This window comes from Sorex fumeus, unplaced genomic scaffold, assembly GCF_029834395.1.
Source record: "Sorex fumeus unplaced genomic scaffold, SorFum_2.1 ptg000061l, whole genome shotgun sequence".
Taxonomy (NCBI): Eukaryota; Metazoa; Chordata; class Mammalia; order Eulipotyphla; family Soricidae; genus Sorex; species Sorex fumeus.
Window position 1 is genome coordinate 17892267 of NW_026606118.1, and position 20538 is coordinate 17912804.

Sequence of the window (20538 nt, forward strand, 5' to 3'; positions counted from 1 at the left end):
GGTACAGATAATTGTTGCATTCGGAGATGTACGTCCCATTGAGAGCAAATGGAATGTCAGGAATGAGACCTTTTCTCATAAACATTGTCTTCATGAGATTCAGCTGTAGTCTGACCTTTCCACACTCACGGTCAAAGTCGGCCAGTGTAGGATGACATTGCTTTGTCCTTTCCCCCTTGCCACAAGGAACTCAGGTTTATTACAGTGCTCCTGAGGCACTTCCATTCCATTATGTTTATCTGTAAGCTCTTCCCTATGCTCTCCTCCCCAACCACTTAATCAGCTTTTTCCCCTAATCAGACTCTGTTAACTTGTAAGGTCAGATTCCCCAGAAATCTATGATTTTATATGTATGAGTGAAATATTGTCTTTCTCCTCTCCTTATAGCACTGTATAGCATTGTCCTCCCATTGTTCATTGATTTGCTCGAGTGGGTCCAGTAGCATCTACATTTTGAGATTTGTTGTTACTGTGTTTGGCATATTGAATACATCACGGGTATCTTGCCAGGCTTTTCCGTGCGGGCGAGATACTCTAGATAGCTTGCTGGGCTCTCCAAGAGGGGCGGAGGAACCGAACCCGCCTCGGACAGGCTGGCTGCATGCAAGGCAAACACCCTACCACTGTGTTATCGCTCCTCTCCTTATGTCTTATGAATAGTTGAAAGCAATGTCCTTTTTTCACAAAGCAATGTCCTTTTTGTATAGATACAGGAAGACCATTAATATCATGCCTTATAACTTAGGATTTCATTGGCTTTGAACAGTATTCATTCCTGGGCATCTGATTTCTCGACTTAAGCCTTAGTTGCTCTTAGTTCCTAAATGCCAAAAGCAGGATACTGACGAGGAACTGAATGGACACAGGGCAAGCTGTGAGCTACCCTGGCATCAAAATGGACCAGGCCAAAGTGCCACGACTCTTAACTATAAGTTAAGAGCTTGATCATAGACAAATTCCGTTATGATCCAAAAGTAACGACGAGACTAGGACCCTGCTAAGGATAGGAAAGACTATCTAGCCTGAGCACTAGTCTGAGATCGAGATGGCCCTAGAAGAGCAATTCTATAAACTTAAGTATTTCTTACTGTATCCATACAAAATGATTCATATTACAAACACTGTCCTCCCATTGTTCATCGATTTGCTCAAGCGGGCCCAGTAACATCTCCTTTGTGAGACTTCTTGTTACTGTGTTTGGCATATTGAATACTCTCAGTAGCTTGCCAGACTCTCGGAGAGAGGCAGAGGAACTGAACCTGGCTCAGCCAGGCTGACTGCGTGCAAGGCAAACACCCTACCACTGTGCAATCACTTCAGCCCTATGCTTATATATTTGTTGGACAAGGAGAGGAGAAACATACCTAGGGGATTCCGTTCTAGGGTGGGTTGTCCTGCTGAGAGAGTATCTGTCCTAGAAGCGGCTTTCCCCGATGGAAAGAACTTTACCCTTGTTGATTATGACCACACCTACTTGTAATTGTTACCCAAACCCCTCATGCTGGGGGATATTATGAGACTGTAAGAATGGGCAAGAGGAGGCAGAGGAGAGAGACCAGAATGAATGGAGAGAGGATTGGAATAAACAGCAACTAAGACCAACCATCCTGGCTCTCATTTCCTTCCTTCGCCTGCCCATCACCATCGACCTCCCGGGGCTGGGGGAACCGGCGTGAGACTAAGGAATGCGGGCTGCGGGAGAGATAGACCGCTAGGGTCTTTTTGAGTTTATACAGGCCAGCATTTGTGCCACTTGGCTGATGTTTGGTGTTATTAGAATGATGTCACAGTAAAGTGGAGGGTGTGTAGTTGCCAAACATCTATCTTCACTCCCATTCCTTCCCATTCCAGGGAAGCTACATTAAGAAATGTTCTGACCCTTCATAATTCCCGAAGAGCCCATAATTCTTAAGTCTTTAACAGCCGAGAATGGGGATGGATTCAACAGAGCAGAGGTCAAGGAAACTGTTCAAACCCTCCTAAAATGATTTGTCTCTGTTTCCTCCAGAGAGGTCAGATGGTTTATCATACACCCTGTATTTAAGAAGTCCCTTGCAGGATACATCTGATTGTTTTGAACATTCAAATAAAATAGGTACTTTTATAAAAAAGAAGTAGCTTCTGTTCAAAATCTTTGAAAATCAGGCAGGAAAAAAAATCACGAGTGCTAAAATATTTACCGGCTCGAAGTTGGGCAGCACGCTATCTTCATCCCCCACCATGAAGCTCCCCATGCTGCAGAAGTGTAAGGTGTGCGCTACAGGACTACTGGCGGTGAGCAGCAGCATGTGTCTCCTAAACAGAATGGACAACAGGTGAGGACCAAGATCATTTTGTCTTGAAAGAAACCACGTGTCTGTTAATGCCTTGACCTTTTGTGTTCACAGTCCAATATTAGCAAGATGACTCCCAATGTCGTGTCAGATTTCCAACCCTGATCTCTCCCTACATCTGTAATATTAGAGACAATCAGTAGGTTTGAGTGGTATTTTCATTACTATAATAATAATTATTATTATTGACAACATATTTGGAGAAATCGTTTTATTTTTATTTATTTATTTATTTATTTGTTTTTTGGGTCACACCCAAGGATTCTCATGGATTACTCCTGGCTTTACACTCAGGAATTACTCCTGGTGGGGGGATCATATTGGATGTCAGGGATCGAGTCCAGGTCAGTCATGTGCAAGGCAAATGTACTACCCTCTGTGCTATCATTCTGGTCCCATTGGAGAGATCATTTTAGACTCAATGCCCAACTAATACATTTTAACATTTAATCATGGAGTTAAATCTAGACAAAAAATGGGGGAGAAACAGATAACTTCTTACTTATACATCTATACAAGATTCAAATAGAAATTTTTAAAATATGTTGAGTATGCTATCACATCATTTAAACATTAGGGTCAGTTCTATTCACCATCACCCACTTTTTAATAAAAAGGACAATACCAATTTAATTTTGCTTTTTTCCTTCAAAATTCTAAGTACAAGATCATTTACTCCAAAAGCATCAAGTATCTACAAAAATGCCACTTACTTCCTGGTTTGGACACCTGCCCTAAATCTAAAACATTGTGAAAATTTCAGTTGTGGGACTGGAGCCACAGTATAGTGGGTAAGGTGCTTGGCTTGTATGAGGATGACCCTGGTTCAGTCATTAACAGCCCATATCCAAGCAAAAGCAGGAGTGATCCCTGAGCACAGAGCCAGGAGTATAGAGGAATAGAGTACAGCTTTAGGACTTATTACTTTCATATACCAGATCCAGGTTTGATCCTTGGGACTGCATAGTGTGGGATAACATTGGTTTGTCCTTTCTGCCTAGCCCCAGGGAGCTCTGGTTCATTGAGTTACTCCAATCACAGTGATCCCATTTCTGTGTGTTTATTTGTAAACTCTTTCTTTCTATTCTGCTTCCACAAGTGATCAATCACCTTTATCTCCTAATCAGACTCTGTTAACATGCAAATATTGCTTTTCTCTTCACCTTAAGTCCTTTGCATAGTTAATTCAGAGCAATGTCCTTTTTGTATAGACACGGAATATAGTTAATGCTATGCTTTAGTAACTTGGGAGTTAATTGGCTCCAAATAATATTCACTGCTGGGCATCTGTTCTCTTCACGTAAGCCTCAGTTGCCCTTACTTCCTAGCACCCCAAAATCAGGGTCCCGAGGGACTGGATGGATCCAGGGTAAGCTGTGAGCTAACCTGGAATCAAAATGGGTCCAGACAAAGCACCATAATACTTAACTATAAGTTAAGAGCACGGTCATGGACAAATCCTGCCATGACCCCAAAATTAGCAACTAGATTAGGACCATGCTCGGGGTCACATTTGATCACTTGACATCCCATTAATCATTGATTTGCTCGAGTGGGCATCAGTAATGTTTCCATTTGTCCCTGTAAACTGCTCGTGTAGCCCAATGATGTCTGCTCATTCTAGGAATATGAACAGCTTCAAACCGATCATTCAGGGTCTTGACGAATAAGTCTGACTGTCTCATAGGTGGGTGGCCACGTGATCTTTTGCTGTACTGTGGAATCCAGTCAGTAATGGCTCTAGTCCATAGGTCGTCTCCAAATGTCATTATGTGTCCAGCCCATCTGATTTTCAACACCTTGGCAAATGAGACAGCGTCCCTGAGTCTAGATCATCAACGGAGGTCAGAACTCCAAATTCTTTCTCTCATTTGAGTGAAGTGGGTTACTCCAAGCATAGCTCTTTTGATTCCTCTTTGGGAGACCTGAATAGCATTCTCATCCTGCTTTCATAGGGCCCAGGTCTCTGAGGCGTATGTTAATGCAGGAAGAACATTGGAATCAAAGACATGTGCCTGGAGCCAGAGGTTCTTTGTCCTCTTAGCTATTTCTTCGACACTCTTGAAGGCTCTCTCTTAGCTATTTCTTCAACACTCAAAGATGCTCTCTTCCTCCTGTGCAACTCAAGTGCCAGGTCATTTGTCATGTTGACTTCTCGACCTAGGTACACATAACTGTTGCATTCAGAGATGGTTGTTCCATTGAGAGCGAATGGAACGTCAGTAACAAGAGTGTTTCTCATAAACATCGTCTTTGTGACATTCAGCTGGAGTCCGACTTTTCCACACTCACGGTCAAAGTTGGCCAGCATTTGTGCTGCTTGGCTAATGTTTGGTGTTATTAGAACAATGTCATCAGCAAAGCAGAGGTGGTGTAGTTGCCAACCATCTATCTTCACTCCCATTCCTTTCCATTCCAGTTGTTGCATGACGTTCTAGAGGGTGGCATTAAAGAGTTTTTGTGAAATGGTATCACCCTGCTGAACATCTTGCTTTATGTCAATGTTCATTTCCGTGTAGAATGGTGAGATCCTGGAAGTGAATCTGTAATACAGCTTATGGAAGATCCTGATGTATTGAGTGTGAATGCCCTGTTTGTCTAGGGATTCAATGATTGCTTCCATCTCAACAGAATCAAAGGACTTCTTTAAATCAATGAACGTTAGACAGAGTGGCTTCTTGAACTCCCAAGAAACCTCAATGAACTTGGTTAACCATCTGGATATGGTCAATCATGCTGAGTCCTTTTCAGGACCTGGCTTGCTCACATGGTTTTCTTTCATCTAGTGTTCTGCCAATACTATTCAGAATGACTTGAGTGAACAACTTGTAGATGACAGAAAATAGGCAGATTGGGCGAAAGTTGCCAATGTCGTGGATGTCTCCCTTCTTGTACAGTAGTACAGTACTACTGGATTTCCATTGGGATGGAACCTTGCATTCAGACAGGTAGCATGTGAAGAGCCGAGCCAGTGTATTGATGAGTACCAAAGGCAGATTCTTCAGGTATTTGGGTCTGACCTTGTATGGGCCTGGTGCTGTTTGCATCTTTACCGACGAAATGGTGTGTCAGATTTCAGAAGGGAGAACATTGGGAATGATATATTCATCCTGCAGAATTTGGTATGTGGGCTGGTGGATGGGGCTATCAAAGAGATCAGAGTAGAAGTCATGAATAATCTTCTCCATTGCCCTTCTGGAAGATGTGATAGATCCATCAGGACATCAGAGTGCAGTAATCTTGGTCTTGTAGTTGGTGAAGGACAGATGGGCATTGCAAATGCTTTTCCCAGCTTCTTCCACATCTGCCAGCACTGCTGCTCTTCTCTCTTTTGAGGTCTTCCTTGATCAATTCTTTGCACTGCTTTGCGAGCTCAGATATTCGCTTATTTTTGCGTGAGGCATGCGCCAAACCACATTGGCAAATAAGATCAAGAGTTTTCAAAGGCAGGCGTTTTTGTGTGGTTATCTCTCTCTTGGTGTTCCTCTCACAATCATAGAGGTGCTGAACCAGTCGATCATATTCCTCGTCAATGTTGTCAACAATGGCATCTTCCCATGTTGCAGCAATAGTGCTAAAGAGTTCCCAGTTGGTGGTTGTTCTGGGACTTCTCTTCTTAAACTTTGCAGCCCTTTCTCTCTGTTCTGTGAAGTAGAATTTTGCACAAAGTAGACAGTGGTCAGATTCTGTTTGAAATTTTGGGACAACAGCGACATCAGTCAGGCAAAACCGTCGATTGAATATGATGTGGTCAATTTCGTTGTGGAACCATCCACCAGGAGACTCCCCTGTCCAACATTTAGATTCGGTCTTCTGGAACTGTGAGTTACCATGGATGGTCTTGGTCGACATAATGAACTTAGACAGTCATTCCATTCTAGGCCACGGGTCCTGATGTGGAGTTCTTCAGCTGATCTTCTTGGTCCTATCTTGGCATAAAAATCACTGACAATGATCTTGTAGAATGTGTGGTATTCTTTATAGAACTTCTGCAGCTCCATGTAGAACTTCTAAATTTCTCCTTTGTCATAATTGGATGTTGATGCATAGGCAAAGAAGATAGAAACTGCCGGGAGTCAGCCACATCTATTTAAATGTAATCATCTGATTTGGGTTGCTATGCATTCCAGTGAATCAATGCTTATGGCCAAGTTCGTTTTGATAAGGACACCAACACCACTGATGCCTCTTTTGTCACATGTTCAAGGAACAGTTATTTTCCCGTGTCAAAAACGGCTTGATGTGATTGATGCCTTCTTGTCTCAGCCAGACAAATGATGTTGTACTTGATCTTTCCTAACCCTGCTAGGGTTAGCAAAGATTAATCTTGCCTGAGCACTGTAGTCTGATATCTATAACAAGATGTCCCCAGGAGAGCCACCCTACAAGCTTAATGTATCTCTTATAGTGTCCATACAAAATAACTAATATTAAGAAGTAGAATTAAAATGTTAAGTGCAATGTTAATTAAGTAATTGTACTAAGGAAAGGAGAAGAGCCTGAACTCCTGGCTACAGGCCATCAGAAAGGGTGTTGTGGTCTGCAAAAGAGGCATTGAGAGGCAATCATGTTCGGTCCATAGTCTACTTTCAACATGCATCTCCCCTCCTGGGAGGACCCTCCAAACACCCTTTATTTGGTGCTCCCTTCTCTATCTAAGCTGCCCTTTCCCCTAGCATACCCGGCTGGCCTCTAAGCCATAGAGTAATCCTCCTGGTAGTGATCTCGGCTATCCTTGGGTATTAATGTCCTATTTCGTTACCTTATGTTGCTCAGATGAATGAGATCTTTTTATGTCTATCCCTCTCTTTCTGACTCATTTCACTTAGCATGATATTTTTCATAATAGTACTATTTGTATGTAATTTTAATGACTTCGTCTTTTCTACCTACACTACATCCACTACCTAGTCGCCGCCACACTCCAAGACGCTTTCCGGACCCGCACAGCCACTTTGCGGCTGCACGAAACATTAGAAGACACTAAATACCCATTTTCCGGAATTGCTGTACCATATTTGATAGGGTTCAAATATGGCAACACCTGCAAGGGTGATTAGAGGTCACCCCAAAAGCATCTATCCCTCTCGGAAAGACTGGCAAGCTACCAAGAGTATTCCGCCCACACAGCAGAGCCTGGCAAGCTATCTATTGTGTATTCGATATGCCAAAACCAGTAATTACAATGGGTCTCATTCCCCTGACACTGAAGGCTTCACCAATATGGGAGCATTGAGAAGGATGAGAAAGGAGAGGCCGATAAAATCTCAAGGTCAAACTAGGCTGCCACAACGAAGGAATACAAAAACGATTATCTGTACTTTCAATGCACGTACGATAGCATCAGATGCATCCATCGAGGACCTGATGGTACAAGCGCGAAAGATCAAGTACGACATCATTGGTCTGACCAAGACAAGAAGGCACGAATCTCACCATGCTGTTTTTGACACTGGAGAAGAATTGTTCCTCAGAACATGCAATAAAAGAGTTGTCTTAGGCGTCGGTGTCCTTGTCAACACAAACTTGGCCATGAGCATTGATTTATTCGAATGCCTAACAACCCAAATCGGACGTTTACATTTGAATAGATATGGCTCACTGCCAGCAGTTTCTATCTTCGTTGTCTACGCACCAACATCTAATTATGATAAAGGAGAAATTGAGAAGTTCTACATGGAGCTGGAGAAGTTCTATAAAGAAGATCACACCTTCTACAAGATCATTGTTGGTGATTTTAATGCCAAGATAGGACCAAGAAGATCAGCCGAAGAATTTCACATTGGGACCCATGGACTAGAAAGGAATGAACAGGGTGAGAGACTGTCTGAGTTCATCATGTCGACCAAGACCATCCATGGTAACTCACAGTTCCAGAAGGCCGAATCCAAACGTTGGACATGGGAGTCTCCCGATGGACGATTCCAAAACGAAATAAACCACATCATATTCAATTGACGGTTTTGCTTGGCCGATGTCACTGTTGTCCCAAAATTCCAAAAAGTTTAAAAAGAGAACTCCGAGAACGACCACCAACTGGGAGCTCTTTGGAACTATTGTGGCAACATGGCAAGATGCCATTGTTGACAACATTGACGAGGAATACGATCAACTGGTTCAGCACCCCCATGATTGTGCGAGGAACACCAAGAGAGAGATAGCCACAAAAAAATGACTGTCTTCAAAAACTCTTGAGCTTTTTTGCCAACATGGTTTGGCACATGACTCAGGCAACTGCAAGCAAACGTCCGAGCTTGCAAAGCAGTGCAGAGATGCGATCAAGGAAGACCTCAAAGAGAGAAGAGCAGAAGTGCTGGTAGATGTGGCAGAAGCCGGGAAAAGTATTCGTAAAACCTGCCTGTCCTTCGCCAACTACAAGACCAAGATGACTGCCCTCCGGCATCCTGATGGATCTATCACATCCTCCAGAACAGCAATGGAGAAGATTATCCATGACTTCTACTCAAATCTCTTCGATAGCCATGTCCACTTGCCGACATACCAAATTCCACAGGATGGATATGTCGTTCCCAATGTTTTCCCTTCCGAAATCCAACACGCCATTTCGTCAGTAAAGAAACGAACAGCACCCGGCCCAGACAAGGTCAGACCTGAACACCTGAAGAACCTGCCATCAGTACTCATCAATACGCTGGCTCGGCTCTTCACACGCTACCTGTCTAAATGCAAGTTTCCGTCCCAGTGGAAAACCAGCAGGACTGTACTACTGTTCAAGAAGGTAGACATCCATGACATTGGCAACTATCGCCCAATCTGCCTATTATCTGTTGTCTACAAGTTGTTCACTCAAGTCATCCTAAATAGGATTGGCAGAACACTAGATGAAGGACAACCATGCGAGCAAGCCGGGCTCCACAATGGATTCAGCAACGTTGACCATATCCACACGATAACCAAGCTCATTGAGGTTTCTCGGGAGTTCAAGATGCCACTCTGTCTAACGTTCATTGATTTCAAGAAGGCCTTTGATTCTGTTGAGATGAAGCTGTCATTGAAGCCGTAGCCAATCAGGGCATTCAATCTCAATACATCAAGATCCTCGTGAGCTGTATTACGGATTCACTACCAAGATCTCATCATTCTACAAAGAAACAATCATTGATGTCAAGAGAGGGGTTCGTCAGGGTGGTATCATTTCACCAAAACTCTTCAGTGCCACCCTCGAGTACATCATGCGACGACTGGAATGGGAAGGAATGGGAGTGAAGATAGATGGTCGGCAACTACACCACCTCCGCTTTGCTGATGACATTGTTTTAATAACACCAAACATTAGCCAAGCTGCAAAAATGCTGGCTGACTTCGACCGTGAGTGTGGAAAGGTCGGACTACAGCTGAATCTTACGAAGAAAATGTTTGTGAGAAACTGCCTTGTTCCTGACGCCCCTTTCATTCTCAATGGAATGACCATCTCCGAATGCAACAGCTATGTGTACCTAGGTCGAGAATTCAACATGACAAATGACCTGGCACCCGAGCTGCTCAGGAGGGAGAGGGCGGCTTGGTACATCTTCAAGAGCGTCGAAGAAATAGTTAAGAGGACGAAGAACCTCCAGCGTGGGCACATCTCTTTGATTCCACTGTTCTTCCTTCATTAACATACACCTCAGAGACCTGGTCCCTACGCAAAGAGGATGCTATTCGGGTCTCCCAAAGAGGAATTGAAATAGCTATGCTTGGAATATCACATTTCACTCAAATGAGAGAAAGAATCCGGAGTTCCGACATCCGTCTATGATCAAGAATCAGGGCCACTGTCTCGTTTGCCAAGGTATCAAAAATCAGATGGGCTGGTCACGTAATGAGATTTAAAGATGACTGCTGGACTAGAGCTGTTACCGACTGGATTCCATGGGATGTCAAAAGACGGCGTGGCCGCCCACCTTCCAGATGGTCACACTTCTTCATCAAGATCATGAACGATCGGTTTTGAGGCTATTCGTGTTCCTAGAGTGAACAGACACCATTGGGCTACACTAGCACGTGACAGGGACAAATGGAGAAGTTACTGGCACCCACTTGAGCAACTCAATGATTAACGGGAAGTCAAGTGATCAACTTGACTTTGTGTAGATGTACCAAAGTTTCTTTAACCAGTCATCTGTTCTTGGGCACTCAGGTTTTTTCCAGATTCTGGCTATTGTAAAGAATGCTGCAATGAACAAACAATTGCAGATGTCACTTCGACTATATATTTTTTTCTCTCTGGGATATATTCCCAGGAGTGGTATTACTGGGTCAAATGGGAGATCAATTTCTAATTTTTTGAGAATCGTCCATACTGTTTTCTAAAAGGGCTGAACCAGTCAGCATTCCCACCAGCAGTGAAGGAGGGTCCTTTCCTCACCACATCCACACCAACACCAGTTGCTTTTGTTCTTTTGGATGTGGGCCGGTTTCTGAGGTGTGAGATGGTATCTTATGGTGGTTTTGATCTGCATCTCCCTGATGATTAGCGATGTAGAGCATTTTTCATGTTCCTTTTTGCCATTCGGATTTCTTCTTTGAGAAAGTTTCTGTTTATTTCATTGCCCCATTTTTTAAATGGGGTTGGATGTTTTCTTCTTGTGGAGTTCAGCCAGTACTTTATATATCCTTGATATCAACCCCTTGTCAAATGTGTATTCGGCGAATATCCTTTCCCATTCTGTAGACTGTCTTTGTATTTTGGTCACTGGATAACCCAAAGATTCTTATCAAGTCCCATTTGACTTCATCCCAATGTTTTCTTGTCATCTATTCATTTATTTTGAGGCTATTTTCCATGTTCTGCTGCTTCCTGGAAATTGTCTGCACCTCCTCTTAGAGCTCTCTCATTCTGTCCTCAGCCGCTGTTACTCTGCTGCTGAGGCCTTCAAGTGAGTTTTTCATCTCACTTACCAGTTCCTTCAGATCTGCCATTTCTGCTTGGATTTTCATTTTGTATTTTTCTCATTTCTGCTCTCATATCCTTCTGTATTTTATTATTGGGTGTATGTTCCATTGTTTCTTTGAGCTTCTTATGCATCCTTAATAGTCTCATTCTAAATTTCTATCACAGAAGTTATATAGCTCATCATTACTGGGTGGATTAACTGGGCTACCTTCTTCACCAAGTCTCTGTGTTACATTAACATTAATGTGACCTTTGCTGTTTGGAGTTGTTTCTTGCATTTTTTGTGTGGTTAAGAACTTATGTTGGGATGTCTTTGTATGTTTATGATGAGTTGTGGAGTGGTGAAGAAATGCTTAGCTGTGGGCAGGTTTAGATGATGTTGTAGATGAGAATGGCTCACCTGGGTCCAAAAGCCAGCCCTGACATCACGCCAAGCACCTTGCAGGCCCCTCCTTTCCACAGGTAGGTTTGGATGGACTTATTCAAGCATTTTCATTTGTTGCTTAAGCTTCCCTTTCCGTGAAAGAAATCAGAACTTCCTTCTGGTCATACAGAGTTAGCAAGATTTTTGAGAAATGTGGCATTAGTATTTATTTCATCTGAGTATCTTGAACATACTTGTATCAAGTAAACTTCTCAGTTATATACTGTGTTTTCCAAATTGTTGGATCTGGAAGGATCACAGTTTGCACTATTGATACTGATATCACTTTGTGCTTGCAGTACTGACACACCATTACCATCGTGAGCCTATCTTTATCCCAAACCACCCCCACACACAGCCCCAAGCGAGACTTCTTAGGTCACTGTTGTAGTCCGTATCTGTTAATATGCTTAACAAATTTTATTTTTAAAATTCAATGAAACATTATAGGAAAAAGTCTAGATTAGGAGGTGAAATGCCATGCATCTCAAGTTGATTTTAAAGAACTCAAGCTTCTTGCTAAGTAATAGAGTAATATTTACTGCCAAAAGTGATTTTTAACAGATTAGTTTTTATAAAATTTGAGGTGAAACCATCACTGTCACTGTCCTCCCGTTGTTTATAGATTTGCTCGAGCGGACCCAGTAACATTGTGAGACTTGTTACTGTGTTTGGCATATTGAATATGTCACAGGGAGCTTGCCAGGCTTTGCCATGCAGGCAAGATACTCTTGATAGCTTGCTAGGCTCTCCGAGAAGGGCGAAGGAATCAAACTCAGGTCGGCCATGTCAGCCGCATGCAAGGCAAATGTTCTACCCGTTGTGCTATCACTCCAGCCGAAGGTGAAACCACGTTTTTATTAAATAAATTAATACACGATTTGTCAGTCACTATCTCCAAAAGTTCAGTATACAGCACATCCTCTATTTTTTTAATGGAATTACCATTCTTAAGCGAAGAGGATTAGAGATATAGTATAGGGGTTAAGGCACTTGGTCTGCATGTGGCTGACCCCTGTTTGATATTTTGCATCACATATGATACCCTAAGCAATGCTGGGGATCAGTCCTGAGCACAGAGACAGGAATGGTTCCTGAACACTTCTAGCTGTGGCTTTGTGTCAGTGAAAATTATTTTAGGTGCCATATAATTTCATTATTTAACAGCCAATAGTTCATAAGTCTTCAATAATTTCTAGTAAGGGAAAATAAAATCACTTCATACCCAGGAGGCAGACGAATCATAGCAGCTTTGGTCGCATATGTGTGGATCTTCAGAACAAGGTTGCCTGGTTTTAGAGATTTCCAATTAACTGATTCAGCCGTGAGTATTCCAGGCTCAGGGAGGGGACTGTCTTTACTTAAAGCTTTAGGAAAAGTAAAATATAAATAAATAATAAAATCTGATTGTGAAAATATTAATATCAATGGCATTGTTGTTTTATCCAATATCAGTATTAATAATAGAAAAAATGATAACACAAATGAAATTAAAGACAGGAATTAAAGACAGCCTAAAATTGTTCAAAAATATTGGAAGTTATTCTGGGTCAATAATTACTCAAATGGAATCTAGACTGTCTCTGGTGTCTTAATTTCCTCTTATAACCTACCTCTCATATGAAGTAGTGAGGGATGAGGAAATTAGGGAGAGGAGGAGAAATGGGTTTATTGTATGTGGCACATCATCACTTTAATCATCTATAGTAACAGCTACAAAATCATTCTAGATGTAATTTCAAAGAATAAAATCCCCTCATCTGAGAAAATAAGAGATGTTCCCACATGAATGATAATACATATAAACCCCATGGATGTCATTTTACCTTTAACTTATAGCACTGACTGTGGATAGAAATAATACCTCATTAATAAGGCCCTCCCGTTGATCATCGATTTGCTTGAGCGGGCCCAGTAATGTCTCCGTTGGAGACTTTGTTGTTACTGTGTCTGGCATATCGAATACGTCACGGGGAGCTTGCCAGGCTCTGCCATGTGGGCGAGATATTCTCGGTAGCTTGCCGGGCTCTCCGAGAGGGGCGGAGGAATCGAACTCGGGTCGGCCATGTTGGCTGCGTGCAAGGCAAACGCCCTACCGCTGTGCTATCGCTCCGGGCCCATTAATACCTCATTAACAACAACAAAAAAACATATTTTTTAACATATAAAGTTCTTTCATTCAAATGAATAAATAACACGGACTATTCCTCATTAGTAGTAGAGGACAAATACCTTTTCCCTCTTATTTTTATATAACACTCAGGCTGAGGCCATAAAGTCACACCGTGATGACATGCTTTAGCTTATGAGCTATTGGGTAGGTAGACATACCAAACTGATTCCACTGATGTTTGGAAATTTTTTGCATATTTTTACTCCCTGAAGCATAAAGTCACACTGATGACATGCTCTAGCTTATGAGCTATTGGGTAGGTAGACATACCAAGCTGATTCCACTGATGTTTGGAAATTTTTTGCATATTTTTTACTCCCTGAAGCTATACATGAATATTGGGTGTATCATGGTATAAAATAACATTATCTGCCCTTTTAGTTGAATTAATAGTCAATATAAGCATTCAGCAAATATTTATTTTAAAATCATCTGTGCTGGGTACTGAGGGGAGAAATTTATGTTTTAATACAACAGGTCAAAGTATTAAAGAATAACGTTCTGTGCATATGTGCATGTATGTGCAAAGGCTGGCTTCAGAGAAGACCAGGGAGAGTCCATCCTTTAGAGGAAGGGGGATGGCTGACTAGATTGAAAGAGTTCATCATGGAAAGAGAAATCAAGTTATTTTTTATTTTCTTCTCTCTCCTCAGTGAAAACATAAATTGAAAATGAGTGATAATGCTATGTGTGTCTGTGTGTGTATGAGAAAGAGAGAGAGAGAAAGAGAGAGAGGGGGGTGAGAGAGAGGTTGAAATAATCATCCATGAGAATGAGAGAGGGAGAATGAATGGGGGGATATGTTAGCAGAACTTGGAAAGTCTTTTCAAAATTTGTGATTTTTTAGATTAAAATGGGGCTAAGTCGTATATTTTGTCTTTTTTGATTTTCGTTTTGTTTTGTTTCCTCTACTAAAATCAGCTGCTCTGATGCAACCACAGATTGGGCAGAGTGGTGAGTTGAACCAATACTAGTACGACACCAGCGAAGGAAGATAAGCAGGTAGAGGAGCACTTATGTGGAGTAGTGTAGGACCCTGCTTTTCTCTTACCTCCAGATTCTCCCCAGCGTACCAATGCAGAGAAACTAACCAGCAATTCAATAGGCTTCAGACTATCCACGAATAAATAGTAAAGCACACGATCATCTGAGAACTGGAACAAATCAGAACCATGTTCTTAGTAGTAGTCTATGATGCAGGGCTTTCATCTCCTAAATATGCTAGAGATTTGTATCACAATAGAGACATTACTGGTGCCCATTGAGCAAATCAATGAACAACGAAAAGACAGTGCTAATATTCAAAAAGATAACTAAATTGGTTAGTAGCAGATTTCAGTGTTCAGAGAGTATCAGTTTTCTCTATGTTCTGTAAAGTAGCTGAGTGAAATCCTGTCTGATTTTAAAAGACAAAAATGGCTTCAAAATTCTTCGAAATTGATACTTTATAGTTTGTAATATTTTCTACTATAATTTCAGCTTTTTTGTTTTTGCTTTCTGTGTCACACCCAGCGATGCACAGGAGTTACTCCTGGCTCTGCACTGAGGAATTACTCGGGGGACCATTTGAGATGCTGGGAATCGAACTCGGGCTGGCCTTGTGCAAGGCAAGGGCCCTGTCCACTGTGTTATCACTCCAGCCACTAGAACTGTTTTTGTTTCTTAACTTTTCTCAAATGGAGTCAATATATGAGATATTTTTATAGAGTACTTTTTCTTTTTCTTGTGGAAACCATTGTTCATATGCCATGAAATCATGTTGATAAAAACATCACTTATCACTTAACTTCCCGTTAGTCGGCAATTTGCTCGAGCAGGCGCCAGTAACGTCTCCATTTGTCCCTGTCGCGTGCTAGTGTAGCCCAATGGCATCTGTTCGCTCCGGGAACATGAAGGGCCTCAAACCGATCGTTCATGATCTTGACGAAGAAGTCTGATCATCTGGTAGCTGGGCGGCCACGCCGTCTTTTGACATCCCGTGGAATCCAATCAGTAACAGCTCTAGTCCAACGGTCATCTTTAAATCTCATTACGTGACCAGCCCATCTGATTTTCGACACCTTGGCAAATGAGACAGCGTCCCTGATCCTTGATCGTCGATGGATGTCAGAACTCCGGATTCGTTCTCTCATTTGAGTGAAACGTGGTATTCCAAGCATAGCTCTTTCTATTCTTCTTTGTGAGACCTGAATAGCGTTCTCATCTTGTTTGCGTAGGGCCCAGGTCTCTGAGGCATATGTTAATGCAGGAAGAACAGTGGAATCAAAGAGATGTGCCCGGAGCCGGAGGTTCTTCGTCCTCTTAGCTATTTCTTCGACGTTCTTGAAGGCGTTCCAAGCCGCTCTCTTCCTCCTGCGCAGCTCGGGTGCCAGGTCATTTGTCATGTTGACCTCTCGACCTAGGTACACATAGCTGTTGCATTCGGAGATGGTCGTTCCATTGAGAGCGAATGGGGCGTCAGGAACAAGGCTGTTTCTCATAAACATTGTCTTCGTAAGATTCAGCTGTAGTCCTACCTTTCCACACTCACGGTCAAATTCGGCCAGCATTTGTGCCGCTTGGCTGATGTTTGGTGTTATTAAAACAATGTCATCAGCAAAGCGGAGGTGGTGTAATTGCCGACCATCTATCTTCACTCCCATTCCTTCCCATTCCAGTCGTCGCATGATGTTCTTGAGGGTGGCACTGAAGAGTTTCGGTGAAATGGTATCACCCTGCCGCACCCCTCTCTTGACATCAACGATCACTTCTTTGTAGAATGGTGAGATCCTGGTAGTGAATCCGCAATAGAGATCACGGAGTATCCTGATGTATTGGGCTTGAATGCCCTGATTGGCTAGGGCTTCAATGACCGCTTCCGTCTCAACAGAATCAAAGGCCTTCTTTAAATCAATGAACGTTAAACAGAGCAGCATCTTGAACTCCCGAGAAACCTCAATGAGCTTGGTTGTCGTGTGGATATGGTCGATGGTGCTGAATCCTTTGCGGAACCCGGCTTGCTCGCATGGTTGTCCTTCATCTAGTGTTCTGCCAATCCTATTCAGGATGACTCGAGTGAACAACTTGTAGATGACAGACAATAGGCAGATCGGGCGATAGTTGCCAATGTCATGGATGTCTCCCTTCTTGAACAGTAGTACGGTCCTGCTGGTTTTCCATTGGGACGGAACCTTGCATTCAGACAGGTAGCGAGTGAAGAGCCGAGCCAGTGTATTGATGAGTACTGACGGCAGGTTCTTCAGGTGTTCAGGTCTGACCTTGTCTGGGCCGGGTGCTGTTTGTTTCTTTACCAACGAAATGGCGTGTCGGATTTCGGAGGGGAGAACGTTGGGAACAACATACCCATCATGTGGAATATGGTATGTTGGCAAGTGGTATGTTGGCAAGTGGACATGGCTATCGAAGAGATTTGAGTAGAAGTCATGGATAATCTTCTCCATTGCCGTTCTGGAGGATGTGATGGATCCATCAGGACGTCGGAGGGCAGTCATCTTGCTCTTATAGTTGGCGAAGGACAGGCGGGCCTTACGAATACTTTTCCCGGCTTCTGCCGCATCTACCAGTACTTCTGCTCTTCTCTCTTTGAGGTCTTCCTTGATCGCATCTCTGCACTGCTTTGCAAGCTCAGACGTTAGCTTGCGGTTGCCTGAGGCATGCGCCAAACCACGTAGCTGCCCTGAGAAAGCAGCATGGGGAGTTACTGCCAGCTCGCAAAATTGAAGAGCTTTATGCCTCTTTGGAACACAAAAACATTGAAATCTACATCCAGCGCTCCCGTCGTCTCTATGGCAACACGCCCATGCGCAGAGCACTGCTCACTTGGAGCCTGGCAGGGTTAGAACTGGTGGCTTTGGCAGACGCGTCTTTCCATGGGCCTGAACGTGTGTTGGAGCAGGTTCGAGAACTTGATCCAGTCAGCCCATTTCCTCCAGAAGGAATCGATCTTGTTATTCAGTGGTGCCGTATGATCAAGTGCAATGTCAAGACATTTTTGGTTCGGATAAGAGATTATCCCCGGTACCTGTTTGAGATCCATGACTGGAGACTGAATGGTCGGCTTGTGGGCACTGAGCAGAGCGGTCAGCCTTGTTCCCGTCGGCGTCAAATATTGCACTTGGGGCTTCCCTGGGGTAATGTGGCAGTGGAAAGGAACATGCCCGCACTCAAGTTCTACCATGACTTCCGCTCGGAAATCTTCCAGTATACAGTGATTTGGGGCCCATGCTGGGATCCAGCCTGGACACTGATTGGCCAATCTGTGGACCTCTTGACCAAACCCTCAGCTGACCCTAGCCCACCCTTGCCTTGGTGGGACAAGAGCCGTCTTCTGTTCCATGGAGACTGGCACATGGACATTGAACAGGCCAATCTGCACCAGCTCGCTACTGAGGACCCATACAACACAACTGAAAATATGCACTGGGAGTGGAACCACCTGTCATTTCACTGGAAACCTGGTCAGTTTGTGTTCAAGGGTGACTTGGACGTCAACGTGAGAACAGCCTCTAAGTATGATGACTGCTGCTTCCTACACCTGCCTGACCTCAGCATGACACTGGACCTGCAGTGGCTGTGCCATGGGAACCCCCATGATCACCATAGTGTTACTCTGTGGGCCCCAGAGTTCCTGCCTGAGGTGCCCTTGGGCCAACTTCATGACTCCTACCGGGCCTTCCGTTCTGAGAACCTCAATCTTTCCATCAAGATGGATCTGACTCGGCATAGCGGGACAATATCCCAGCCCCGAATTCTGCTGTATAGTAGTACGTTGCGCTGGATGCAGAACTTCTGGGCTACTTGGACTAGCGTCACTAGACCTATCTGCAGGGGAAAATTCTTCAATAATCTGAAGCCTAGTAAGAAGAAACTTGGCCAACACTACAAGCAGCTTTCCTATACTGCACTCTTTCCGCAGCTACAGGTGCATTATTGGGCCTCATTTGCTCAGCAACGGGGCATCCAGATTGAGTGCAGTCAGGGGCATGTCTTCACTCGGGGAACTCAGTGGCTTATACCTCAAGCAGGCACAGTGATGCGGCGCCTCATCTCTGACTGGAGTATAACGCAGATGGTTAGTGACCTAAGTGAGGTGACTGTCCACCTGATGGCCTCACCTACCGAAGAGAACGCTGATCACTGTCTTGATCTCTTGGTAACAAAGACCCACCTACTGAGCCTGTCCTCCCTCACCTACCAACGGCATAGCAATCGCACAGCTGAAGAGGATCTCTCTACTCGAGTTGGAGATCCTGCCTTTCATACGCACCAGCTTCACTTAGTAGATTTAAGGGCTTCCTGGACAACCACCAACCGGGACATTGCCTTTGGTTTATATGATGGCTACAAGAAAGCAGCTGTACTCAAGCGTAATGGGTAAAAACATGAACATCTAATAAAAAATGTCTAAAAAGGAAAAATAAATAAAAATGCTAGAGATTTAGAGAGAAATTACTATCTCATGCTCTTACTGGGAGCACAGTATGTATTTCACAGACTGATGAGAGAAGAACTTCATCAGTAGGGGTTAGCACTAGTCTATGGAAGATAAGTCTGCAGGAATGAACAGGATTGGCTCCATTTAAAGAGGGCTCAAAGCTCTTCTCCCAGAACACAGAAGAGAATTATGCTTGTCCATACAGGGAGAAGAGACAATAGACCCAAGAATGAGAAGTGTTCATAGAACAGATCTTGTGTAGTAGAGGCATCATCCTGGGGTAACCAGCAGAGAATGAAAATGCCTATTAGCATTTTATAGGGGAACATGTAATACAAACCCTTTATTCCTTTTTTTCACATTTCCAGTAATCTAGCCATTGCATGCTAATGCCTTCATATAGATTTTTGTTTAGGAGAAACCAAAAAGGACTGAACAAAACCAAACTCCTCTAAAAGGACCTCAGGAGGGTGTCATGCATCTTTTCTTTTACAAGGGCTAGGAGAATAGGCATACCCTGCAAGATTTATGGTTTACTCCTGGCTCTGAGTACAGGGATCGCTCCTGGTGGGCTTGGGGAATCATATGGGGTGCCAAGGATGAAAACCTTGTTTGACGTACATCTTATATGACTGAATTTTATTTGCGATAGCACAGCGGGTAGGGCGTTCGCCTTACAAGCGGCCAACATGGCTGACCCGAGTTCGATTCCTCCGCCCCTCTCGGAGAGCCCGGCAAGCTACCGAGAGTATTCGATATGCCAGACACAGTAACAACTAAGTCTCCAATGGAGACGTTACTGGGCCCGCTCGAGCAAATCGACGATCAACGGGAGGGCCTTTACCTTTTCTTATTACTTTCTTAACAGACTTACAAACTTTCATTATTACATTTCAGTCATACAGTGTTCGAGTATCCATCCCTAAAGCAGTGCCCATTTTCCACCACCAATGTTTCCAGTATCCCTCCTACCACCCCCACATCTTCCCAACCCTGGCCTCTGTGGCAGACACATTCCTTCTTACTCTCTCTCTCTTTCTTTCTCTCTCTCTTGTGTTATGGTTTGCAGTAAAGGTACTAAGTGGCCATCATGTTTGGTCCATAGCCTACTTTCAGCACACATCTTCCATCCTGAATGAGCCCTTCAACCAGCATTTACTTAGTGGTCCCTTCTTCATCACATCTGGTTTTACACTCCAGCACATAGACTGGCTTCCAATCCATGGAATTATCCTCCTGGCCCTTATTTCTACTATCCTTAGGTGTTAGTCTCCTTTA

General features: G+C 43.5%; 1 protein-coding gene across 1 annotated transcript in view; it reads right to left on the reverse strand.

Moving 5' to 3' along the window:
- The window catches only part of ADGB (androglobin), a 224289-nt gene that overhangs the window by 64177 nt on the left and 139574 nt on the right, over positions 1-20538 (reverse strand). Inside the window, exons 17-19 of the mRNA XM_056126354.1 lie at positions 14878-14980; positions 12879-13020; positions 2181-2295 (exon numbers count right to left, since the gene is read on the reverse strand). Coding sequence (XP_055982329.1) covers positions 2181-2295; positions 12879-13020; positions 14878-14980 — 360 coding nt within the window. The remainder of the gene's footprint in view (positions 1-2180; positions 2296-12878; positions 13021-14877; positions 14981-20538) is intronic.